Source organism: Emydura macquarii, unplaced genomic scaffold, assembly GCF_026122565.2.
Source record: "Emydura macquarii macquarii isolate MOO-44397 ecotype Brisbane River unplaced genomic scaffold, CSIRO-AGI_Emac_v2 contig_2636, whole genome shotgun sequence".
Lineage (NCBI taxonomy): Eukaryota > Metazoa > Chordata > Testudines > Chelidae > Emydura > Emydura macquarii.
Window position 1 is genome coordinate 43,834,043 of NW_027132773.1, and position 27,102 is coordinate 43,861,144.

Below are 27,102 nucleotides of genomic sequence, written 5' to 3' on the forward strand. Positions count from 1 at the left end.
CCTAACTGTAAGAGTAGTTAAGCCCTTGAAGAAATTACCTAGGGAGGTTGTGGATTCGTGTTCATTGGAGATTTTTAAGAACAGGTTAGATGAATACCTGCCAGGGATGGTCTAGATTATACTTAGTCCTGCCTCAGTGCAGGCAACTGGACTAGATTCCCCTTCAAGTTCCCTTCCAGTCCTACATTTCTATGATTCTATGTTGGTGATGGAGTCACTCACAATCTGGGCCCTGGAGTGTGGAAGTGTATAGCCTCAAACTGAAAAACATGACACACAGCAAACATAGAGGTCGGAGAGAACACTCATTATTCCACCCCAGGCCATATCCTGAAACCACGCACACACCCAATTATAAATAAACAGAGAAAAAAAACCACAGCTTATTAATAGAAAAACCAGAGTGAGGACTCCCACTGGCCTTTCACAACTAAACAACAGCACATGCAAATGAACAAAGGGAACACACACAAACAAATGGGACAATTGGGAATATGATGAATCCTCCCTTGCATAAAATAAAGACAATACAGGTTTGATTCTCAGCCTTCAGCGGGTTTCATTTCCCAGGGAATGCTCCACAAATAGTTTACTTATTTCCTGGGGTGGAAATGTCTCTTACTATTTCAAATTGACCTCTATGGTCAATAAAAAAGCTGCACTGAACACATAGATGACTCCCCCCTACTTCTCCTTATCCAGAAAGATGGTGGATGAGACCTCAAGGAATGGGGAGTGGTCAAACAACTACAAACTGAGGGAGCAAAGAGAATCCTTACTTAATTCTGACCTGCAGGGAGACACTCTCCTTCCCTATTCCAGTGGGGACAAAAAGGATAGTTAAACCAGCCAGAAGTAAGTCTGGTGTTATCAGTACCTTGAAAGGCACATGCATTCAGCCCCTTAGTGTATCTGCATACCAGACTACAGCATAGGAACTGAAGCAGGGGGAGGATCCTTGTTAGAATGAATGTGAATTTAATTCACTGAAAAAAATGTTGGTAGTAACCTTAGCATCCAAAATTGTAAGTACCCCACTAGATTTAGGTGATACCATCCTGTGTCTTTTAATACCAGATTGAGAAAATCATTTGGGTCTCTCTTCATTTTCCAAAGAAAGCAATGAAAAAACTAATCACTGCACCAGACTTGTGACATATCATGGTACTTTTTCAGAATGGTGTGTAAACAATTTCTGTGAACAGATCCTGCTAATGAGTGCAACACACCTCATGCTACATAGAAAATCAACCTCACAGTTTTGACATTAAAGAAAGAAAAAACAAACAGTTCTTACCACGAACCCCTCAGTGTACTGAAACTGAGATCTTGAAGGGTCTTCTGCTGTTGGACTCAAGGGTTTAGGATCAGACATAGAACGTTGCATCATCTTTGCAGACTTTGGGCTCAGTGGAGGAACCTTGGTAATATCAGCATGCAGCATCTTCTGAGGGCTGATGTCATCAGTAATGGGTTTTTCATAGGGTACAAAGGCAGACTCTATAACTTTGCTTGGTGAAACAGGTGAAATGGGTGAATAGAGAACTTTGGGAGATTTAGGAGGGGAAGGGACTACCTGTAGTGTGGAATCTGCACGAAGATGGGATGAATAGCCTATTTCTAATGGTATTGGACGCTTTTTATCTTTCTGTGGAGATGTGGCTGTCAGGTATTGGGGACTCTGTGTATCTGAGTCTGTTTCTGTTTGACATCCCAAACTTTCTCCTTTGTATGTCTTTTCTGGAGCTGAAATATGTTTAATGATTTCAACCTTAGCATCCAAACGGGCTCTTATTGAAGGTGTTCTTATCGTCCCTACTGGTTCTGTCTGTACAGAGATCTCTGCCACTGTCTGAACTGCAATGCTAGACACTTTGGAAAATGGCTTAGCCTTGTCTACCTCAGTGGTATCCTCATTATATTTCCCCACACGAGACTTTCTTTTTGATTTGTTAGAAAGATCCCATTCATCTTGATCTTCATCATCCGTCTGAACACTTGTGTCAACGCTCTTCTTAGTTCTCCTTCTCCTGTTTGTGTAACTTCTGTCTGCACCATCTTCATCATCAGTTTGTACTCCACTGTCCACTATCTTTTTAAAACACCTGGGCTCTTCTTCCAGAGTCTCATCAAGCTCGTCATACTGACCACGCAGTTTTGGCATTGAGCTCCTCTTTTTCAGTTGTTTCTCCTCTCGCACGTCAATGTCCTTAAGAGACATTTCTGAAACAGAGCTTAGCATACTAGGCCTAGATATATATTGGGTAATGCCATCTGACTGAACTGTGTACCATGTCTGGCTTTGTGGAATTTCAATGCCTAGCACAGCAGAAGCTGTGGAGATTGGATCATCGCTGGTCCAAAACTGGCCATTTTCTGTAGCATTGTATTGCCCTTCCAGAAGGGCTTGGTCTGTGCTTGTTTGTGGAGAGACTGTTCCAGAAGGGTCATAATTATACTGATATATCTGGCGAATCTTTTGTTCTTCCAGCTGCTGATGAAGCTGCTGTTGAAGTTGTTGAAATTGTTCAAGCTGTAATTGCTGTTGGGCTAAAGTTTCCTGTCTCATCATGAATTGCGCTTGTCGCTCCTCTTCTTGCTGAAATAGGAGATGGTGCTTCATGGATTGCAACTCCTCAAGTTTTTTTTGGACCATGAACTTTTCTTGTTCTCTAAACCTTTGGATTTCCTGACGTTCCCACTCTAGTTCCTCTGCAAAGCGCTGCTGCTTAAGTTTCTCAAGCTCAAGCAGTTCACGTTGCAAGTCAAGCTGCTGCTGTTTGTCTTCTTCAGGGGCAATGAGAAGGGCAACTTCATCCTCAATTACATCTGTAAAAGCTTCAGAAGCTGTAGTTAAAGCAGGCATCAGGTTAGTTTGCTCAGTGGTAATAGATTGTATAGTGACAGGATGCAACCCTGAGTCAATATCAATGCCAGTAATTGCATTGTCTTTTTCAGCTGCCACTGTTGTCAAGAAACTGTATGATCTTGGAAGTGGTTGATTCTGTTGCAAGGTTGATAATGAGGTCACTGAGTCAATTGTTTGGAGAGTAGAGAAATCTCTGACAGTTGTACTGAAAATAGAACCAGGCTGTGTGGTTATGGCAAATGTGGCCGGGATCGGAGTTGCAACTGAGGAGTAAACAACACCATTAGATGATCTTAAAACACTTCCAACACCATACTGGGATCCCAGAGACGGTACTATTCTTGCTTGGGAATACTGTGGTGCACTAATCCCGATGCCTGAAATCACTTGCCGAGTCTCTGGATAGGGACCAGTGATCTTGCTTGAGTAATCCATAACCTCACCTGAAATTATAGGGCAGAGTTATAGTCCAGTCCCCCAAAAGAATGCTGCTTTGTGGATTGTGAAAGCCATCCCATCTTGATGAATTAAACAGGGGTGGGGAACTGCATGCAAATCTTCAGGTTAATGATCTACTTTAGATGTGAAGAAGAAAGCATTTCTGAACATGCAGGCACATGCAGGATCTCTGTGCAAAACAGATATGTAAAATGAAGAAATAAAATACATGTGTAATCCAGAATAATTTGTCACACTGTCCAACAGAAAACATAACAACAGAAGGAGGAAAGTTTAAAAAAAATCATCCTGATATGAGATGAGGAACACCACAATTATATTTCAAAGAAAGATCTGTTGCTGTGTCATACTGACCTGTAGTGTCTCTTCCAGAAGTTAGATCTACTGCTGAATCTGTTGCCCCAACTCGATAATCAAAGCTATTCTTGCTTTTGTACACAAAAAGACCAGCTTCTGATAAATTAGTGTCAGACATGGAGGGTTTCATACCCCCAAATCCTCTGTAACCATATGGCCCTGAACGATCATATTGATAATGGTCATCTCTGTAACCAAACCGATCTTCAGGCAGTGTAATTGGAGGCTGCTGTGCAGTACAGCTGCTGCCAAATGGTAATTTATAAACCACATCACAACAAACAGCTCTTCTCCCTGCAGTCAGATCAACAGGCTTTTCATCATCTTCTATTACGCTGGTGACAACCCCTGAAGTAACTTCATCCACTGTCACCATTGTTCTGTGGGATTTTGTGGTGCTGAGGTCAACCACTCCACTCTCCATTAATTCTTGAGATGTGGAGACATCAGTCCAACCATTTGTCACACCAACAGGAGGTACAGTAACCGGCATTGCAGTAGCCCATGACCCTGCCTGAGTTGAAGTACCCAGGGATAAGTTTATTGGCACTTCTTCTCTACTTGCAGAGAATGCCTGGCTACTTGTTACTCTATATGCAGGCTCAAAATGTTTTGATGTTGTCAGCTGCAGCGGCGTTGTCATTGCATGGCCCAGATCTACAAGGCTTTCTGTACTTGATGTGTAACTTAAAGTAGCTGTGCAGGTCATTATTGTTACTGTTCCTGTGACTAGAGCTAGAGAGGGTTCTGCAGCTGACGCAGTGCTAAGATTTATGATAGCTGGTTGGACAGCACTTACTGGCCGCCCACATATATCACTTGTCATAGTTTGCCTTCTCACATCCATGGGAGCAGCAGACAGATCCATACAGCTGTCTGTCATTTCAATATCCATTTTAGTTAAAGTACGAAGATCAATAACGTCACCAAACAGATGGACTCTTCCATTCTCTCTACACCTGGGTTGCTCACCTATATGTGTTGGCTCTGGAGGTATAGTTATGGAGACACTACCTAAGCCAACAGTGGGAACTGAGCTTTTAACCACAGACACGGTAGTCTTGGTCACCTCTGTTGTTATTAACTGTGTTACGGAACTAGGGACTGTTTCAAAAGTTGATTGTGCTGTGACAGGAACAGTGGAAAGAGTCTGCAAAGCATCTGAAACATACATGCTGTGATCTGCCAGACTTTGAATCTCCATAGCTTTCATAGATGGAGTAAACAGAGGTTGCACAGTTTGGGGAATCTCTGGCCAACTAGTAATAGCTTGACTAGTTATAGATTCTGTGGGAGTTCCAGGCTCAGATGGCAATGTGATAACAACATAGGTTTCCTGCGAGGGTTTTGTCAGCCTCGGTGAAGATTTGTTAGAATGTGGAGACAAAGGGGACGTAGGCGATGTCAACTTGCACTCTGCTGTAGAGACCAAATTCAAAGTCATACTTTTTAATGACAAACCTGTTGGTTTTGACTGTTTCTCTTCTGGCTTATGAGCAGCTATTGGGAACTGAGGAACCATTGGCTTAGGAGCAATTGGAGGCTTAGTGACCTCAACAGGCTTGTGACTGAACACAAGCCCGGCTGGAATTAAGGATGGCTTGGGTGGCACAGGGGGTGGTGTTGGGGTATATATTTTTGGGGCAGGTGCCACATTGTTCTTTAACACAGCTGTAGCCTTTACAGCTACATCACTAGTAACTGAAGGTACTGTTGCAGGAGCTGTTGTCACTGGAGCCTTAACCTGTGGCTTCTTTTTGGGATAAATAGCTGGCTTAGGTGGAGTAGGTGGAGGTAATGGTAAGGGAGGAGGAGGTGGGGGAGGTGGAGGAGGAGGTGGTGGAGATGGTTGTGCAGTAGAATCCAAAGGAGAGCTTCTAAAAAATGAGAATACTTTGGATGTTACAGTAGAAGCTGAGGAAACCATAGATGGTAATGCAGATACAGTGCTGGTCTTAGTTGTAACGTGAGTAGTAGATACAGAGGATGTGACTGGGGCTGACTTTGATGTTATACACACAGGAGGTTGGTCAGATGCGGCATCACCCAAGTTAATCCTTGTCATGCCAACCCCAGCCCCTTTGTGTGCATCCTCAAAAAGCACTTTAGGAATATCAGCCTCAGCTGTACTTTGAATTTTTCTGGATGTGTCTTTTTCTGGTTTGGATGAATCAAAGGTAGTGGAGTCAGAAGTATATTGCTTGGGTTTTATAGTCATAGTTGTGGCTACAGAAGGTGCAACTTCAGGCAAAGAAATTACACCATGATCCACACTTGCCATATCTATGGATACAGCTGTCTTATTAGGGGGCACAGTAACAGGTTCATAAGGTGTGCTTATTTCAGAATATTCTTTTGTGAAATTTAAAGGAACTTGTGCTATTGCGTTGATACCTTCAGAATGTACTAATTTACATACAGCTTCCACTATGTCTACATAACCTGCAGTTGTGCTATCTATTCCAGTAATAGGTGATGAGCTATCAGTGGTACAAACTGAAGATGTAGATGATGTAATAGAAGGTGTATCATAAGGTAAAACTGATGTAGTACTTTCTGATGCCTCAGAGTAGGTCAACATTGATGTTTCATGAGAAATGATTTCCTGAACTTCTCTGGCATAATCTGTTAGGTATTCATCTTCCAGTTCTTCTGTAGTAAAGTGCTGAGTTATTTTAACATCTGGAATAGAAAGCCCTGTGCTGCTGACTGAAGCTGTATCTGAAACTGTCGTAGGAGCACTTGATTCTAAAGATGCACCATCCTCTGTATCTCCTACTATAAATAGTTTTGTGTCCGGTGCAGGAATGAAATCAGATGTTGGCTGAGTTGGACTGGAGCCTGGGGTTAGCTGCATTCTTTGTCTTTTCATAAGCTCTTCATAAGCAGCATCTGCATCTAACAACTGCTTTTCCTCAGTGGTGGAAGTTACTATACTGTCCAGTACCACTATCTCATGACTTTCTGGTATAATGTAAGAACTAGACACAATGTCTTCTTGAGGCACAATTGAATGCAAAGGCTCTACGCTGTAATAGTCTTTCTGTCGATCTACAGTTTTGTGCATAGTTCCTTCATAAATCTGCTCTGGAGGTCTTATTTTTTTCTCTCTCCCTCTCTGCTGAATAAATTCATTACTTTCATCTTGTCTCATTACCAGATTAGCATCAATAGTTCCATTATAAGTGTCCTCTACTAAAGATTCATATATATAATCCTCTATTAACATGCCACCATATAAAGATTCTTTTTCAAATACTTCTTCTTTTTCATTGGCACTTTGAAATAGTTTGGATTTATGCGATTTGTGCATCATTTCCTCATATACCTCTTCAGCACTTTTTAATGTTTTTTGCCTACTTTCTTCTTTTAGGACTCCAAAAGGTTGTTCATCTGTCGGAGAATATAAAGAGACAGCTGTAGGCAATTTATAAACCTTTTGAACTTCTATTATTTTTTCTGGGCTGATTTCAAATCCTTCAGGATCTGACTCAATACTTGGTGAATATTCAGAACAGGAAGATCTGTGCAGCTCCTCCATTTCTGCTGCCTGTCGTAACTCTTCTGTTGGAGATGCATCTTCAATAGGAGAAAGATTACTTGGTGGGGTCTTTGGACGTTCCCTTCTTCTCTGTGCTCTTAGTTCATCTTTGTCTTTCTTAGATTTTTTGCTAGAACTCTTTCTTTGCTGCTGTTCTAATTCACGTTGTTTCTCTTGTTCCTTTAGCAACTCTTCTTCCTCCCTTAGCTCTTCTTCTTCTGAAGAATCTTCAATGGTGGGAAGAAGAGGACCATGTGACCGATGTCTGGCTTTGCGCTGCTGTTTGCTTTCTCCTCCCATTTTTTTGTGACTAGGACTGCTGTCACTATCTTCATCAAGAGATGACACAGATGTGGGAGATGTACCTGGAGTGAAACTGGAGGCATGCAAACTAGAAGACCCTTCTCCCCTGGATCTGTCTTCTGGTGAATCTGTAAGACTCTCCATCTCTAACTCTGGCTCTTCATCAAAATATAAGTTAGCCTTCTGTGGTTCAGATTCCTCAGAATATTTATTTGTTATTGTGCTGTTGAGTTCTATTGTTTTGAAACGCCGAAGGCCTCCTCCTCCTCCTCCTCCAGTTACAGTGAGTTCTTCACTGTCTTGACTTTTGGTTTCCCGATATTTTGGTTCTGGGCTCTCATCAAAAGTTTCATCATCATCATCATCGTCATCATGCCATGAATGACGTCTCCCAGCATCCTCATCATAGCTCATGCTACTTTTCCGCATCATCCTTCTATGTTTTCCAGCTGTTCCTTTAACTTTGACTTTCACTTCTTCCTTCTTTTGGATTTCAATTACATTGATTTCTTTAAGCTGGTTCCTAATGAATTCATCATCTTCAGAACCTGAGGCATCTTCATCAGCACTCATCTCTATAATCTGTTTTCGAATGAAGTCTTCGTCATCACCTGATCCTAGACTGTCTTCTCGTTTGTACTCATCGCTACTTGAAGATCCAACACTAGTTCGTCTTTTTCTCCTTAGGACAGGTGAATTTTCACTCTCACTGCTGTCTTCTACAGAATCATAGCGTTGCCTTCTTATTGATGTATCATCTACTGCATCTGTCTTTTCCTTATAATCTTTCTGAGATGGAACACTTTGTTTTCCATCTTCTTCAAGGCCTTCTTCATCTTCTTCTTGAATGTCTTCCAGATCTTCCTCATCTGAACTGTAAGTTTCTGGAGTCATTGGTAAAGGCTTTGTTCTATGCTGATCCTTTGACTGTTCACCATATATACCATAAAAGTCTTTGGTCTTCCCAGACTCTTCCTCAGCAAGTGTACTTGCCTGAGCTTCCAAAATTGATAGGACTGTACTTTCCAACTTGGCAAGATCTGAGGGGCTTGAAGGACTGCCTTCTTGTGAAAAAGTATCTTTTTTAGAAAGTTCCTTGGGTAAATCTTTTTCATCACTGGGGATAAGACTTGGAATTTCACCTAGTGAACTTGATATCCCATCAGAAGAATACCCAGTGTCACTCAGACCTTGTGGACTTCTCTGTTGCTGAGAGATTGATGTGTCTGATTTGTCAATCTCCTTCTCCTAGAAAATAAATATATATACATATATATATCAATTCTTAATGTCTCCAGACAGTTACATACAAGGCTTTTTTCTCAAAGAAGAGGTAATGTCCCAAACAAAACATTATGATAACAAGTATTTTTAACCAGAAGAAGATTAAATCATAAATTAATGAAACACTAATTTTGGAATGGAAATCTGTCAAAACATCTAAAAAGATCCTCAGATTCTGAGTTTTTAAATTTAATCTATTATGCTTTGTATGACAGTTCACTCAGGCAACTCATTTCATCAGTTAGACACTTGATGATCTTTTATTTTTCAGAAATCTTTTATTTTTCTGTCTTTCAAATTATAGGCTATTGCATACTAGTAGATGATCAATGCAAGTTTTTATGGGTTTAGTTTAAATGTGAATTTTAAGAACCCAGGGTACAAAGCTGTCTAAGTAGTTGTAGATATAGTAGAACAGGGATTTCCATATCTCAGCCTGGAGCATTTCTGTCATCTACTGCCATCTTTCCGAATGAAATCTCCCTTCCCCAAGAATCACCGCTGCTGCCAGGGTTGTAGGCCTTTGTTTTCTGCCTCCCAGGGCTGGAATCTCTAGCATGCAACAGAATGCATGAAATACTGAAGTGAGTGAATGGGATCTGGAACACTCTAGAATCTACTGCCTGGCAGAGTATACAAAAATTCAACTGGGAGGAACTCTCCCAGTGCCTAGGTACAGAAGCAGATGGGCTCTAAGTTCCTCGGTAATATAGGTAGGTGCTGCTTCTAGGGAAGTGGAGTCATAAGAAGAAAAGCAAGAAGGTCAGCCAGTGATCTGAAGAGAAAAGAAAAAAGCCTACAAGGCAGACACACCTAACTGAAAACCAACAACAACTCAATCTTCCCAGTTGTAATAGCCTTCCTTATCACTAGTTAAAAGTCCCTGATTACCCTCCTAACTTCCAGGACCTTCCAGACATGACCAAGTAACAAGTGCCCTGAGCCCCCTTTCAAGGTGACAAAACCACCCATCCATCCCTTGAGGCAAGTGTCTCCACCGCAGGGATCCCCCCAATTGCTGAATAAGATTCAACCCCCAGCTGCCAAACATTCCTAAACCTCTTAGTGACAAGGGCCTCCAAGCCACCTCTCCATCCAGCTAATAAAATATCTCACACTCCCCTGAATGACAAGCATCCATCATGCCTCCCAGATGACAATATCCCAGTTTTCACTGACAAGTTCCTCTGCCTCTGCTAGCATCTTGGCTCCTGAAGTCAATTGCAAACATATCACTGTTTCACTGTCAAAATTAGGAGGCACTGAGGTTAATATAGTCAAGCTGAGCAGGGCTTCTGGAATGGTGTACAAGCCAACAGGATCTTCTATTAAATTTCCAATTTAAATCCTGCTCCAACTCCCACCTAACTCAATGGTAGTGTCCTTCTATCGGCATAGGGCAAGATTATTTTTGCATGAAGTTGGACTGGACAGCTATTCACTCCTATGAAAATTAAAAGTTATTTGACAGACAGACTGTAGGAGGTACCTATATTACATCAATGAAACCCTCTGTTTACACTGTAGGCTTAGAGGTGGTGTGGCCTAGTGGCTGGAGCAGTATACTGAGACTCAGGAGATCTGGGGTTTATTCCTGGATCTGCCACTTTCCTGCTGGACAGTCTTGAGCAAGTCACTTTACTTCTCTGTTTTCTATAGATGGTGCTTCTGTTACCCCATCTGTAAAATGGGGATGGTGATACTCCCCTCCTTTGACAAGCACTGTATAATATCCTGATATTAACGATTTTCTGTAAAAGCTTTTCATTTTCAAAGTCCCCCTTATTCTTACATATTTCTCCATTGTTCAAATTCTGACAATCTTGTTTAAGGTATCTCTTTATATTATTGACTGGCATGGTAGGAATGATATTACTAAGTAGTGAGGGCAATATTTAAATATTTTGTGGCTAAATTTCTTACAGATGTCAAATTATTTAGACTAAATTACAACACTGTTCAGAAGAAAATGGAGGTTTAAAAGGTATGCTGTGTAAATTTTCTAAGACTGAGTCATTCTTACAAGGATTAAGAATAGACCTGTGCAGAGAATGGAAACTCTGTTTCGTTAAGAAGTCAGAGATTTAGAAATCTGTTTTTGTTCTGATTAGGAATGCAATCCGAAAATTTCAAAATTCTCTGAGAAAGAATTTTTTTTTAAAATTGGTTTTGGGTTGACAGAAACATTTTTTCTTCATTTTTTTTTGAGTTTATAATATATTATATAGTACAAAATAAAACATATCCATAACAAAAAGTATTTTGAATGGAAAAAAATTGAAACATTTCATTATGATAACATCAAAACAGGATGTTTCAATATTGTTGGAACTTTTATTCAATTAAATTAAATTCTGGCAAAATTGATGCAATTTTACAAATTGTTTCAATTTCAGGAGAACTGCATTCTCCAATGGAAAATGTTCTGGTCTAAATTTTTCTGAATCAGCTCTAATTAAGAAAGAATGAATTAGTAGAAAAATCAGCAGTTGTGTAATATTTAAACCAATGAGAAGAACACACAAATTTTGGCAACTGTATATTTGCTAAGACACATCCGTGATGAAGTGAGAATATTCTTAAGGTTTTCTCTAAATACTGGTGTGTGCCTCATTTTCCCCTATATATTATTCAAGTATTAGGTGTTGTGTTAAGGGTGAGTGATCTTTGTAGTGACCACTAGAGTGCAGGTGTGGCTGACTCTAGCTGCCTGTGCACAGACAATGGCTGGATGCAAGGAGACAGCTGGAGGTGTTGGAGAGAGGGGGAAAGTCAGGTGACTTTCTTGCCCGAGAAAAAGGATAAAGCCAAGGAGTGGGGACAGGCATGTCGGATGCTGGGTGACTAGAAGGAGTCAGTCTCCTGTGGGGGTATCCTAGGGGGAAGAGCCCAGGAATGGAGGCTCTGGATCTCCCTGAGATGGTCTTTGCTGCAACTTCCTGATTTCTGTGCTAACAAGGTCTGCTCTACGCTGGATTCCTATTGACTAATAAACCCTTCTGTTTTCCAAGCTGGCTGAGAGTGACTTCTGACTGCAAATGGGTTGCATGGCCCCTTTGGGGGTATGTAAGGCTTCCCCAGGTGTCCCATCCAGCTGGATTCTCTGAAGGGAGCTCACGGCAGAACAGGGGTGCTGAATGCTCTGAAGTTAGACCCAGGAGGTGCTCAAGCTCCAGTGGGAGTTAGCCCTGAGGGGAAACTCACTTCACGACTATCCTGACTGGCATCATCAGAGCGTTTCTAGAGCGCCGTGCCTGTCACTCTGTGACAACATCAAATGTTACAAACCAGTGAATTGATTCTTTGACAACAAAGGCATCACTTATCACCCAAAGATCTTGGAGAAAAAGGGCTTTGCTTTGGTCCCTTTGAATTCATCCAATCTCCATTCCTACTATCACTGGTCAAAAATGCTGACATTTTTTCCTGCAGTATTTTCAGAATGTTTTGTGTAAATATTTTGGGTAAAATAAATTAATCAAAATGTTGAAAAATTATGACCAGCTCAACTTTCTCCATATGTCCAGGCGCTCAGAGAAAAGCCCCTTATAAACTGGTCTTTCCTTCCTCCTCCAATTATTGATCCAGTAACTCTGAAATGTAGTAGATTTTTGACAGCTAATATACAATGGGCAAGATAGTGCACGGACAAAACCTAAAATGAAATTTCTGAAGCAGGACAGTGTTGTCAAGTGGACCGAACACAGGAATGGGAGCCAGAAACTAATGAATCTTGGGTCTAACCACTGACTCTGTGGCTTTAGAGTCCAAAGACCACTGAAGTGTTTCCACTGATGTTACTGGGCTCTGGATGAGGACCTTAACTCTGTATGAGTATGTATACCTTGCAATAGGAGGTGTGACCATAGCACATGTAGATGTACCCAATATAGCTTTAATCTAACTATCGCATGTACCAACAGCAGTGAAGCAGTGGCTGCACAGGTGTCAGTATGGGCTAACCAGTCACATAAGTATCCAGGGTTCCGGATGGGCTTGTACAGACCTGCTGAAGCCCCTGCTATCATGACATCATTCATGGTATTCACGTTAACTAGATTAAAGCTAACTCGGATATGCTCACATGTGCTTCACTCACACGCCTCGGCTGCAGTGTACGTCTTAATTTGCCTCTCTGTTAAATGGGAATACTAATATTGATCTGTCTTATGGGAATGCTGTGAGAATTAATTAAAGTTTGCACAGAGAGATCAAACCACATATAGCAATTGTAAGTGCTAAAATTTTACCTTTTTCACTCAAATCCCTGCTTAAAAATACTTCTTACAGAAATCCTTTAAACTATTCCTCTCCAATATGCATTTTAAAAATATTCTGTACTGCCTGGATATTGACTTTCACCCAATCAAGAGATATAAATGTGCAACCTACTCAAATTGTTATCTTCTATCTTATTTAGATTACAAGAGCCCTGGGGCAAGATCACCTCTCCTGCAATTTGTTGTACTTCAGAGAAAACATTAACAATGTTCAATGAACAACAATAAACAATCTTAATTGCTTTTAGGAAACAAATTAACAGATGTGCAATTTATTTTCACATAGGTAAAACCTAAGAAGGATTTCCCCAGTGATGAAAAAAAGAGGGAAAGGGAAAAAAATAATGTAATCCTTGCATTTAAAAATTGGTATTCCTTATCAAAATTTGTGTTATGTTTCAAAGAGTTCTGGTTTTAATAATAATAAAAACAATTAATATTTATAAATAGCTCCTTTCATTTGTGCAACTCCAAATGCTTTACAAATATTAACTAAGTAATCTTCAAAATTTCACTCTGGTAATGTGGAATACGTGTTTATCATCATATTTGTTTTACAGATCAGTAAAGTGAGATAGAGAAAGCTAAATCCCATTCACCTTATTCACTCCAGTAGTCTCCTTGATTGTAATAAGTATTCAGTGGTACTATTCACATGAATAAAGTCTTTTGTATACAGAGAGCAGGTCAAATACCATGATTAGAGGCTGAGATGGTGTCAGAGCTAGAAACAGAATCTCTCAATCTCAGACCTATGCCCTAAACTCTATGCAACATTTTTTAGTCTTTGCATAATACAAAATGAAAAAATAGGTGTGAGAATAGGGCTGGTTGAAAATTTTCAATCAAAAAATGTTGTTTGACAGAAAATTGGATTTTTCACAAAGTACTTTGTTTTGTGAAAAAGTATCTCTTGTCCATAGAAATTTCTGATCTTCGTTGAAAAACCAAATGCCCCCAAACTGAAATATTTCAGCCAAAAATTAAAATATGTTGTTTTGGATATTCTGCCACTGCGCATCGTGAGAGTTCTAGTTCCATTTCCTTACATCCCCATTCTCTTCTATGGGTTGGGCTTCTATTTGTAAAATGCATCTTCTTATCTCCCATGATGCATTATGGTTAGGACTCTCATGGTGCAATTACTGCCCCTCACGATATAGAGAGACCAGAATGTATTATGTTAGATGTAGTCCAAGCAGGAAGTCTGTCTTAGAGAAGAGAATGGGAGAATGAGACATCTGAATAGCAACTCCCATGATGCACTACAACAGCATTTCCAAATCAAGCTATCTCCATTTTCTGCCAAAATATTTGGGTGGGTTTTTTGGTAGAAAAATATACCAGCTCTATTTGAAAGCTTTATATCACACATGGCAGACATGAAAGAATTTCCCTTCACCCACCCCTAACCTTGTGTATTGAATGATCAACCACTAGTGTAGGGTTAATTAGGAGCACAATTTTTCATCTCCCACAGAATATGTAAAAATCACATCTTTAGCCACATTTGGTTGATGAATGGCATAACAATTACTGTACATCCAGCAAATGTATCTGTCCATTGCAGCTACGTGTCTCTACTGATACATGCTAGTATTCATTGATTGATATGAATGGAGAGTCCATACATAACTTCTACTTGAGAACATGTGATTTTCCACAAGAGAAGAAAATATGTTATAGAAAATAATGTGCAAGAGTTATATATTATGCATGTTAATTTACTACAAAACATAGCAATAATCCTGTACTGGGATTTAGGATTGCAGACCCCTATATCATGCAAATCCCATTTGCCTTCCTTCATGGACATAAAAATCTATATTAGCAGATCCCAATGTAAGATGGAGGCCTGTGAAATCAGGATGTTCTCCCACCATTTCTGGACTAAGAAATGTAGCTATTTTATAATTTATACTGGTCACTTCCTCCAAATCAAAATCTCTGCAGTGAAAAATAATCAAGAGGGACCAGTGAAAACAGTCATTAACAGAGTGAAACATTGTTGCAGCTTGGTTCCTCCTGGGATTGAGATCTATGAAATATGTGTATCAGCAATGATTAAAACAGAACAAAAGCCTAAAGGAATCTACAACAGCCATTAAAAAAAGAGAAAGGTTTGTATATGACTTCAAAAAAGCAATTTTGGGTTTAGTCTCAATTCTGAAGTGTAGAGATTTAAAATTTTGCAAACCCAAGTGAAAAACTACACAAAGGCACTATGTGCCCTGTTGCACAAACCCTTACTGACAGGAGTCATCGCCCTTACCAGTAAGTGTCATCCCACATCATTGCAATGGCTTTTGAGAATAAGGACCACTCACATAAATAATGGTTTGCAGAATCAGGTCCTATATTGCCAAAGGAAATATAGCAAAAGGAAAAGAAAAAAAAATCCTTACTGTTTTTTCTTTCATTGTTTCCACATGATCAGGTCGAGGCAGAGATGCTACTTGAGCTAGGGTTTCTTCTTTCTGAGTTTTTTCATGTTTGGATACCATTTGTGGAATCCTAATGGTCAAATCCTCCTTCCTAACCTGCTCCTGTTTCTTAACCTGTAATTCCTCAGGAGGTACTTCGGCTTCTATCTTCTCTCTTACAACTTGTCTTTTAGTCTCAACTCTGACATCCTCTTTTTTGTCTTCTGGGAGGGGTGGTTTCTCTTCTGGGAGTACACCTTTTTTATCTTCTTCCAATTTGCTTATAGGTTGCTTTAGATCTGAACTTATCTTCAGAGGAATTTTATCCACTGACATTGCCTTTGCCAGTTTCTCCTGTTTTGGATCCTCCTTCTGTATTCCCTGATGAATTTTATCAGCTGAAGGTTTCTTTGCCAGTTTCCCCTGCTGAAGTTTTGGAGCTTCTTTCTGAATGCCTTGCTGGATTTTATCAACTGATGGTATCTTAACCAGTTTCCCCAGTTGGAATTTTGGATCTTCTTTCTGAAGCCCCTGCTGGATTTTATCAGCTGAAAGCGTCTTTGCCAATTTTCCCTGTTGAAGTTTAGGATCTTCCTTCTGAATTCCCAGTTGGATTTTATCAGCTGAAAGAGTCTTTGCCAGCTTCCCCTTCTGAAGCTTTGGAACTTTCTTCTGAATTCCTGGTTCTTCTTTTGATTTTGTTTGGGTAGGCAGTGCTACAGTTTTCTGAGGGTGATCTGCCTCGGTAGGCATAGGCTGGCTCTGAGGAACAACAGATGGTGTGGATATTGACTGTGAAGGGGCTGGCACTGGAAGTGGTATTTTACCCATATCCCCAAGTTGTCCTGATATTGCTCTTTGTGTCTGGCAGTTTAAGCACAGCCATTCTTGTACCTATAATGTAACAAACAACATTAAATTAATAAAATAAATATTTCTGAAAGTAAAATCATATTGTGCTTTTGGCTGTTATTGTTGTCACTACAATATTTGTAATCCAAATGCTATGCATATTGTACAAAATTATTTTCCTGGTTCCAATGGACAGCTCTTGCTAGAAGACTCACAATATTCATCTAAACCACATAGAATGCAACATTTTAATACACAATGTAATGTGCCCAAAGTAACAGGAGGGCATAAACACACTTAAAAATTTTATCATTCATCCAAAATGTTGCTGTCCTTTTGTAGAAAGCTTACTCATGTAGGCCCAATATCTACAACACAGTAGAACCTCAGAGTTACAAACACCAGAGTTATGAACTGACCGGTCAACCACACACCTCATTTGGAACCAGTACGCAATCAAGCAGCAGCAGAGACCAAAAAAAAAAAAAAAGCAAATACAGCACAGAACTGTCTTGAATGTAAACTACTGAAAAAAATAAAGGGAAAGTTTAAAAGAGATTTGACAAGGTAAGGAAACTGTTTCGGTGCTTGTTTCATTTAAATTAAGATGGTTAAGTGCAGGATATTTTTTCTGCATAGTAACATTTCAAAGATGTATTAAGTCAATGTTCAACTGTAAACTTTTAAAAGAACAACATGTTTTGTTCAGAGTTACAAACAACCTCCAATCTCGAGGTAACTATGAAGTATATCTACTGTATATCAAAACTTCATACACACATTGAGACAATACCTTCCTCTATGTTTTTTCATCTTTGTAACAAGGTGTTCTGTCTGTTTAAGAAACTGCTTTGGACTTTTGTTTGTTTTTCCCTTAAAGATTAGTTCTTTTTTCCTATTCTGGATTTTCTAGTTTTGTGTGGTAAAAGTGTGTGTCTGAGACAGAGTGATATGAATGAAAGGAAAGACATCCTTCTTTTGTTTGCTTTCTTCCTTTGGTAAATTGTTCTGTCTCTTTTTCTATCTTCCTCAGAAAACTAGGAAAAAGACAAATGGCAAATGGGCACTGTGTAATAAACTCCTGTTGGTGGTTGCCTGGCTACAAGAGTCAGATTGCTTCCAGCAGGGTTTGGCTACAGTTGCAGCAGGTTTGCAAATGGGAACTTGAGAAATAGTAAACAGTAGAAAAAACCCAGAAACCTCTGGTGAAGGGGTTAACCTGAAAGCTTTAATTCAGAGCTGGCTAATGAGCCCCATTAGTGGATCAAGGTCCTTATGCTGCAAATTACAGAAACCTTTGTTTTGTGTTTCCTTTTGTTCCTTTCAGCAGGAGGAAGACCTAATAAATTTAATTTCTTTTACCATATTTGGACTGGAGCACCTATCTTCTTTATAAAACCAACCCAGCGACTTGATGTCTGTTGAAATACCTGCCACTCTGAGGCTATTTGGAAACAAAGAGCACAATAAACAGAGGAATAATGGTGATAGTAATAATATGTTAGAAAACCGTGGATGAAGAGCAGAGACCCCCTTCAATTTCTATATCAAAGACATTCTTCAGATAATTTTAGAATGGAAGTATTCTTGCAAAAGTTGGTCTTTTAACTGTAATCATAGAAACTATGATTACTGACCTGTGTCAAATTCTGCAAGGTGTCCAGGCCCAGATATACAAAGGTATTGAGGCACCCAAAGATAGAGATAGGTGCCTTATGAGAGTTTCTAAAGCACATACGCAGGCTAGGTGTCCAACTGCCATTGAAAGTCAATGAGAATTAGGTGCCTATTTCACTCAGGCACTTTTGTAAATACCACTAAGTGCCTATGCATGTTTGGGCACCTAAACCCTTTCTAAATCTGGGCCTCAGATATCAAGCACCTCACATGACGTGCTCAGCCCTTGTGCATATTCTTCTTCTCTTCCCACCTTAGTTTATATTTTGCTCTGTCATACTCAAGAATGGTCTCAGATGAACGTCAAACAGATTAAAATTAGTGATTGCCATGTCATTTTGTTACAGTCCATTTATGAAATGTTACAGGGCCAAGAGTAATAACCAGAGTCCTGTTAAGCATCCCATCAATATCTTGCCTACGTCAAAATGAATTTAGAAAATATATGAAATAATAAGAATAGTAAATTATTTATAAGAATTGCGTATGAAAAGAGTGTTATGTATCAAGCAAACCTTTATCAAAGCTAAACTGCGAGCAAAGTTACAAGTTATGAAAAAGTGATTGTAAATTAGATCCACTGCATTCCCTTTGTCTAAGAAATCTGTTATCTTCTCAAAGAAGGAGATCAGGTTGGTCTGGCATGATCTACCTTTTGTAAACCATGTTGTATTTTGTCCCAATTACCATTAACCTCGATGTCCCTAACTAGATTCTCTTTCAAATTTTTTTTCCAAGACCTTGCATACTAGTGAGGTCAAACTAACAGGTCTTTAATTACCTGGATCACATTTTTTCTCTTTCTTAGAAATAGGATCTATGTTAGGAATTCTCCAGTCATACAGTACAGACCCTGAGTTTACAGATTGATTAAAAATCCTTGCTAATGGGTTTGCAATTTCATGTGCCAGTTCCTTTAGTATTCTTGAACGGAGATTTTCCGGCCCCCCCGATTTAGTGCCATTATGCTCTTCAAGTTTAGCTTCTACCGTGGATGTGATAATTTCTACCTCCATATCCTCATTCCCATTAGCCATCCTGCACTATCCCTAAGCTCTTCGTTATCCTCATTAAAAACTGAGGCAAAGTATTTGTTTACATATTGGCCCATGCCTAGATTATCCTTAACCTCCACCCCACCCCCTTCTTTAGCGGTCCCACTTCTTTCTTTGTTTTCTTCCTATTTATATGGTTATATAACCTTTTACTACTGGTTTTAATTCCCTTTGCAAGGTCCAACTCTGCTTGGCTTTTGGCATTTCTCATTTTATCCCTACATGTTCTTACCTCCAAGAGTAGCTTTCCTTGCTGATCTGTCCCATCTTCCCTTCCTTGTAGGCTTTCTGCTTTCTTTTAATCACCTGTCTGAGATTTTTGCTCATCCAGCTTGGTCTACAACTCTTGCCTATGAGTTTTTTCCCCTTCCTTGGGGAAATTTACCTTAAAAATAAAGTGTAGGCCTGCCCTCAATATAAATTAATATTTGTCCCAGTGCCAATGCAGACTCCAACACTTTCTCCTTAAACAAAAAGACAACCAGAGAACTATCTCCACTAGCCCTTCTGGAGACAAGCTGCATGAATAAAAAGGTTTATTTTGCCTGCATGAACTTAGGTCAGTGCCCCCACCATTTCAGCCTCCTCCATTTTAAATCAAGGGGATACTATCAGCTGCTATGATATCACACAATAAGAAAGACCATCTCCAAAGTAGTGTGGACTACCTAGAGTCATAAAGTCATAGGGTTTAAGGTAAGAAGGGACCACAAGATCATTTAGTCCGACCTCCTGTACATCACAGGCCACCAGTGCCAGCCAGCACCCGCAACAAATCCAACAACTGAAATTAGACTAAAATACTAGAGCCCTCAAAAAACTAAGCTATTGTATGCCTCAGGCAGAGAATAAGAGGGACTGAGGTGCACCAATCCCCAAGACCCTTATATAGCAGGGGATTGATTAGATGAGATATACTAGATGATCCTGACAAGTGATCTAACTCACATAAATTGAACAAACCTTAGGCACTGTTGCCCTCTCTCAAGATTTTAATCCCAAAAGTCACAATAATTTATGCTTTTCTTAAAGGCTCAGATTCTACAGTCATGTGAATATGTGAGATTCTCTGATATATTTATATTTTTAAGGTACATTTTTAGCCTGCATTGTTGGGGAGAAATGTGACCCCTGTGTAGTGTATGGGGAGTCAAGGCCAAAATAAAAATAAAAGGAACCAAAATTTGTTTTAATTGGTTTCATGATTTGTAAGCCAATCTAATAATATTTTGGGCCAGACTCATGAGTTTGGAATATTAGAGGGTGGCAGTCCTACACGGGCTATATACTCACTTCTGTAAATCAGTGTAGTTCCACTGAAGACAATAGACCTATGTTGATTTACATCAGCTGAGGATTTGGCCAGACATTATGCTTGATGTGTACTACATTTATTTTATGCTCAGACTCCTTATGCATAACATTACAGTATTCCACCTCAAGACGGCAAACTTTTGTCACTAACTTTTGCCCGCACTATTAAGATATGAGTTGTATTTATGTTTGGAGTATAATCCAATATGTTGCTGATGTGGTACAAAAGTTCTCAATGATTATAGTTGTGTGGAGTTAATTTCATTTGCTGAAATTTGCTTTCATTCCCCTTTGTTTTTGAAACCTACCTGGTCTCCTGCCAGCTCACCTGCATAGCAGACTGACCCAGAAGCATGGACCCTGGAAGGCCTGAAGTCCTTGACTCTGGGGTAGTCTGCCTGGCAGGATGCCCTAGAGACAGGCAGGCTAGCTGGCAGGGAACTATCAGATCCTTATGTGATTTCTGGAGGAACTTTGTCAAAATCTAACCATCTCTGCAAAATGTTTTGATTTCAATGAATCGGCAAATTCTGAAGCTCTATTAATAATCCATTGACACTTTTTGTTGCATATGCCTGAGTTTAGTACAGTCCTAGTTTTTACAGAATGTACATCTTCAGCATCTCACATCATAGCGTTGGGTCTGATCCTGAAAGACCTATGCACGTTGAACATCCATCGATTTCCGGGGCTGTGCTATGCACGGAGGGTGCTTGCAGGCGTGAACCCTAGGGAACATTGTCAAGCTTTATCACTCTGTGTGGAGATGCAGAGCTATTCTGCTGACTCACTCAAGAAACCAGCTCAGTGGGATCACTCTAGGTTAACAGTCGTGTAAGTGAGAGCAGAATCTGGTCCTGCGCATCTCTTTCAGGTAAGTTGAACGGATAAAAGCCCTGAGAACAGGCAAGTCATGAGGATGCTGGCTTATGATGAACTGTTTTGTAAGAACAGTCCTGATTAAAGGCAATAAACAGCATGATCCAAAGACCATTCAAATCAATGGAAAGACTTAGAATAAAGCAGGCTTCGAACCATGCTCATAACCATGCTCTTTTTAATCAACTCTTTTTCTGGTCTAAGGCTGCGGCTACTCAGCACTCAAACCACACTAACTACACAATGAATAGCACTTTATTCCATGAGTAATTCCATTGTTTCACTGGGACTACTCATGAAGTATGGTTCTACTTAAATGTGAAAAAGGCTATCAGAATTTAGCCTTAACTGTATTGATTTGGTATAAAACTCATAAAAAAGTTCATTACAAAACTCATAAAGTAAAAATAAACAGTGATTCTGTGATACTTTATCCAAGAGTTTGTTGAATTCTATGTACAGCTTACACTGATATCCTTGATGAGCATGATGTCTAGAATATTAAATAGACACAATAGATGGCCTATTTTTCCATGATGTCCCAATAGAAAATATTGGGAGTTGCAAATGTCTATCTTAAAATGTGCACAAGGATCACATACTTATATTTTGAATTAAACTCGAGATCCAATGTAAAACAAAATGATTGACCAGCTGTTTTCCATGCCCCCTAATTGCTCCCCGTGTATTCCCTCTTCCTAAACAAAGATATTTCTATCATCTCCTAAACCCTGCATAATTCCAACCTAGTTTACAATTCTGAGTTAATATCTTATCATCTCACTTCTCCGCCTTGGTCTGCCAGTTACGTCAGTCTCTTTTATCTGCTTCCCCTCCAACTGCCAACACGCTGCCCCTTGTGCCTTCCCAGTTCTGATTCATCAAGCCACTATCCTCTCTTCCCTTCAATCCTTCATCAAGACTCACTTCTTGTACCCTGCCCACATGAAATGACTCAGGAATTTCAATAATGTTAATGATATATTCAAAATCAGAATACAAAACAACATAATCACTCCCTTCTCTGGACTTCCCCGTGCATGCTGTCTACTCTTTGTCAATCTTGCTTAGCTTATAAAATCTCCAAGCCAGGGACTGTCTGCATTTTGTGCCTCATTTTGTCAAGCCCCTAAGAAGAAAAACAATTAAAATAAACTGATGAGATAAATTGCTGATATTTTTAACTGTCCATCTTCAGGACAGAAAGGCAAAGGATCTAGACCTGCATTCATTACTCATATGAGTGATTCCACTACAGTGAACTGCTCATGTAAGTAAGGGTTAAAGACTCCTTACCCTTCTCCTCACGGTCTCTGGTTATGTTTGCACCAGGTGATCAGTGCTTGGATCTTGGGATTCTCAGATGAACAAGTAAGGGTAACATTCTTTTTCTAAACGGTGCAATTTTAAACTGCCTCATAAATGCAAACCGTATTTTCACGACCACACGTGTATCTGATCTCAATGAAGCCTATAAATCCTTGTTATGTCACCACCTCCTTGATTCCCTGTCAGAATCTGTAAAATCAGATTCTGTACCATAAAGTCATATGCCTCAGTTTTAGCCTTGTCTTTTCCTCAGTTAACCTCATATCCTGAATACAAGCTTTTCCCCAAGGGCTATATTTTCAGCTTGCCTGTCAACCCACATTATTATGACTTGGGAAACGGACATCATCTTCCTTCAGCAGTCTTCATTGGATAATTCCTCTTGCTTCCTTAGGGATCCTTAAAGACTTTACATCCTTTTATCTCTCAGGTGCGTGTAGTAGTTATTAGTATTATAAACATCACTAGTGTGCCTCAGGGTTCTGACTCCACTAGGGTGACCAGATAGCAAGTGTGAAAAATTGGGATGGGTGTGGGGTGGGGAATAGGTGTCTAAATAAGAAAAAGCCCTGAATATCAGGACTGTCCTTATAGAATCAGGACATCTGGTCACCCTAGACTCCACAGAACATTCCTGTTTTACCAGGAATCCTGACAACCCCCTCCTGCTGGACAGAGTAAAAGCAGCTGTATTATATCTATTCCGCTTTTCATATACAAATACCGCACATCTAGCCATTCATGTTTTTGTTTTCCAAGTCATGCAAGAGCTTGGGCACTGCCGTGTATTGCTCATGTATTCATATATCACAGTATCAGAGAAGTTAAAGTTGAAACTAATCCATGTCCCTGCCAGTGTGGGATTTTTATTACAGTCTACATTCTGATCCTTTACCCAATCTAGTTTTAAATGCCTACGGTACATCTACACTAGAGTTTTTACTGAGTTAACTGATTGCCAGTTTGTTCCAGACTACAAATGTCTGTAGTTTAACCTATATATCAGCTTAGCAAGTTTCCTTGGAATGTCTGAAACATGATTATTCTTGCTGTCAGAAAAAAAAATATTACCATGAAGAGGAGTAATATAGGGAAATGGTGGCAGCATCACTGAGAAAATCACTTCTCCAAAACACTCACTTTAAAACACAAGATAAAATAAACACACTTGCAAAGACAAGCTACCTCTTATATAACCAAGCAACACAAAGACACACATTGTAAGGAGCCAAAAAATATCCATAATGCATGAAAAGTGACAAAGAATTTAGCTCTTTATTTTAGTTTTTAAAAAAGAATGAGTTTTCAGATGCTCAGTAACATATTTTCATTGCTATCAATATTTGCGTGCTTTTCTTTTGCCTTTGTAGTATATAGGTTCTGAATATTGGTTTCTTATGAAGTACAGGTAACAAGTCAATTGCATTTCAAAACAGAGCTTGGCTAGTATAAACATTAATATTGCATAGTCATGTTAAGATGCAAAACCTACTTTATCGAGTGCACTTTTTGTGAGGTAGTTTTTTTCACTGATTTAATATGATTAATAATATTCTCAAGCAGGATAAATCATGTAAATAACACTGAAGAAATACACACGTTTTAACAATACTAGCTACCAAATCCCATGGTTTCAGCTTCCAGATAAAGAACCTTACTGGTTTGACTACACTTGAAAGTTTGGAGTAAGATAGGTTTGGTGTTTAAACTGCAATGGCTTTGAAAGTGGGTTAAACTAAACAGGAACAAGGTATTCTTATTCCACAGTAAGAGTGTTCACACATTGGGTTAATCAGGAGCCATTAATCAGGAAAAATACCATATGTAAATAAGCCCTTAGTTTTAAAATGAAACTATTTTTTTTCTGTTGGAAGTTGTAGTTAAGCTGCAGTTTTACTCTGAAAAATGAATATGTAAAAATGCCATCTTCTTCCTTGACAGATCTGTTCCCTGTGAATACTCAGAATCATATCTGCTGCCTTCAGTGATAAAAATATCTTTCATACTTTTTACTCCTGTTACCACTGCAAAGTCAACGCAACTAAGATATAATGAGGTGGATTCTCTTCTTTCCTGTGCATCAGCAGAATTATTGTCCATAGCCTGATCGGATGCACCTGTGCACACCCACTGAAGGCAATGGGTTTGCACAGTAGTCAGTTAGCCTCCAGTTCAGCTAAGTGCTTATGCATGTGCTAAAGTCTCACTGACTTTAGTCAATGTAGGAAATGAATCTGCTGAATCCTAAGAAAGAATAGAAACCAGCTCACTCCCTTTTGGGTGTGCTCGCTCTGCAGTGGTTTTAAACAGGAGTAAACAGCAATGAAAAGTTTTCAACAAAACCCTTGCCTAGCTAAGTCTACTACCCCTGACAACGATGCTATTTGAACGGAAATGTGATGTTACCACAACATGCAGTCTGGTTGTTTTTGCTATTCAATGTATGAACTGTCTTTCTGTACTGTGTAGTCATGGGATTTACCTTCCTGATTTCTTGCTATCCGACAAGCAATAATAAAAGTAGAAGCTATTATATTATATGGCTGGAGTTCAGAGTCCTCTGTCGTGGATTATGGGAATTTTTAAATTCATTTCAGCGAAGGAAAATCAGCCTTCCCAGTAAATATTTTCATTAATTTATTAAGGCTTTGTTTAGTTTGACATGTTTAGAGACACTTTTTCTTGATTTGCTTTATTTACCTTCAGTTTCTCCAGGTATTTTGGATTAATAAAGTGCATCTATACTCCTGTAGTTTAAATGCAGACTAGCTAGAATGAATTTATTATTACACAATAGAATCTAATTTAACAAATCTGTTTAGATTACTTTGTATTATTATTAACTGAGTGTTGCTCACAGGCCCCAGTCAAGGCTCCATTGGGCAGGGCACTGCACAAAAAGGTAAGGAAAAATGGTCTCTGCCAGAAAAAATTTAATGTCTAATTTGAAAGAAAACGCAACAAGTGTGCAGCAAACAACAGGAGGAAAGTGCTGAAGGGAAGGAAATGAAAGCAATGATCATAAGACTGCAGTTACATAGGCACACAACTTGATTGTTCCAGATCATTTAAGATAATTATTTTTAAATATATAAATAATATCAGCTACTTCAACAGCAGATCAATCTAGCCAAAATTATTCGATCATTACATTGTGGGTGAGAAAAAAGAAATGCACCTTGAGAGAGGCTAGCACCTTACCGATTGTTCAGGGATTAGTTCCAAGTGTAAAGGTCAGTTTATAATTTAGTACACAGATCTTCCCCCACACCCAATCTAATTATGTACAAACCTCCTCATCAGGACCCACCATTTCTTCTGAATCAAGTTTTTGTCCAAATTTTTACATAGCACACACTTTTCAGCATTTTAACTTGCTTCTTGGATACTGCTGTGGTGGGCATAGTATAACAATCCAGACAGATGAACAAGTAATACAGTTAGGTTTCCAAAGAATATGAAATGGCCCAGTAAGATTTTTGTCCTACTACTTAGTACTACCTCAAAAGGATGTTGCTGAAGGAGGATGCCATGGCTCCATGAACAGTAATGAGAACATGTCAAGGACTTACTATTCTGATTAAAACCCTTAAATAGTACATGGTCATTTTATAGCGTGGCAGGGCAGCTAGGAAGTTGGTTATAGCTTCCTGATTCTTTACCCAGTTCTGACTCCAACAGAGATCACTGCAGACTGGGGGCTGCTCAAATCAGTGCCAGTTGTGTATGGTCCCCTTGGAAAGTCTTCCCTTCTCCACCCTTGAGCCAGGGGCTACAGGTAGAGAGATGTAGGTGCCTGCAGGTGACTCCCCATCTCAAGACTTGCCTGAGAAAGGCAAAGGGAGCAGACTGGGGCCAAAAGAATCTGCCATTGTATGAAGGATTGTCTGCTACTTTACAGCCCATCTCAGAGGTTTTAAGATCGAGGTTGGAATTATTCTGTAGCCTACATGATCATGAAATGAGTGGGACACAAAGGCAGGCCTATTCCACTGAGGGATTCCAACTCTGGAATGTCATTCCCCTTCATTGTATTCCAAAGGTACATCTGTGGCACTTTCAGAGCAAAACTTAAATTTTGTTTCTTGTCTGCTGTAGTTCTATGGTTTGGGCGGTTTATGGTGTTACAATTTAGTTTGCTGGTTCTTATAAATTTTATAGGCTTCATGTCTGCATATACTGTAATTTGTTTTGTAGTTATGTGGAGGTTATATGCTAAAATGCATTAATATTCTTGTTATCAACCACATAATGAATAACAACTGAAGCCAAACTGGGGAGAAATAAGTTTATTCTTTCTTTTCTGTATGAAACATATAAGAAACTTGCCTTTACCCCTCCCTAACTGCAGTGCTCTCTGTTTAAATGCTCCATTCTGAAACACAGGCTTTTAATTTTCTAATGATTTCCACTGGAAATGATAGGGTCAATACGTTAGCACACTGTTTTAACAGATGAACACTGTTCTAGTCTGGTATGG

At 39.4% G+C, this 27,102-nt stretch overlaps 1 protein-coding gene across 1 annotated transcript in view; it reads right to left on the bottom strand.

Annotated features, from left to right (window-relative positions):
- The window catches only part of PCLO (piccolo presynaptic cytomatrix protein), a 470,221-nt gene that overhangs the window by 228,981 nt on the left and 214,138 nt on the right, over nt 1-27,102 (bottom strand). Inside the window, exons 4-7 of the mRNA XM_067564601.1 lie at nt 15,977-16,410; nt 15,499-15,820; nt 3,683-8,777; nt 1,298-3,312 (exon numbers count right to left, since the gene is read on the bottom strand). Coding sequence (XP_067420702.1) covers nt 1,298-3,312; nt 3,683-8,777; nt 15,499-15,820; nt 15,977-16,410 — 7,866 coding nt within the window. The remainder of the gene's footprint in view (nt 1-1,297; nt 3,313-3,682; nt 8,778-15,498; nt 15,821-15,976; nt 16,411-27,102) is intronic.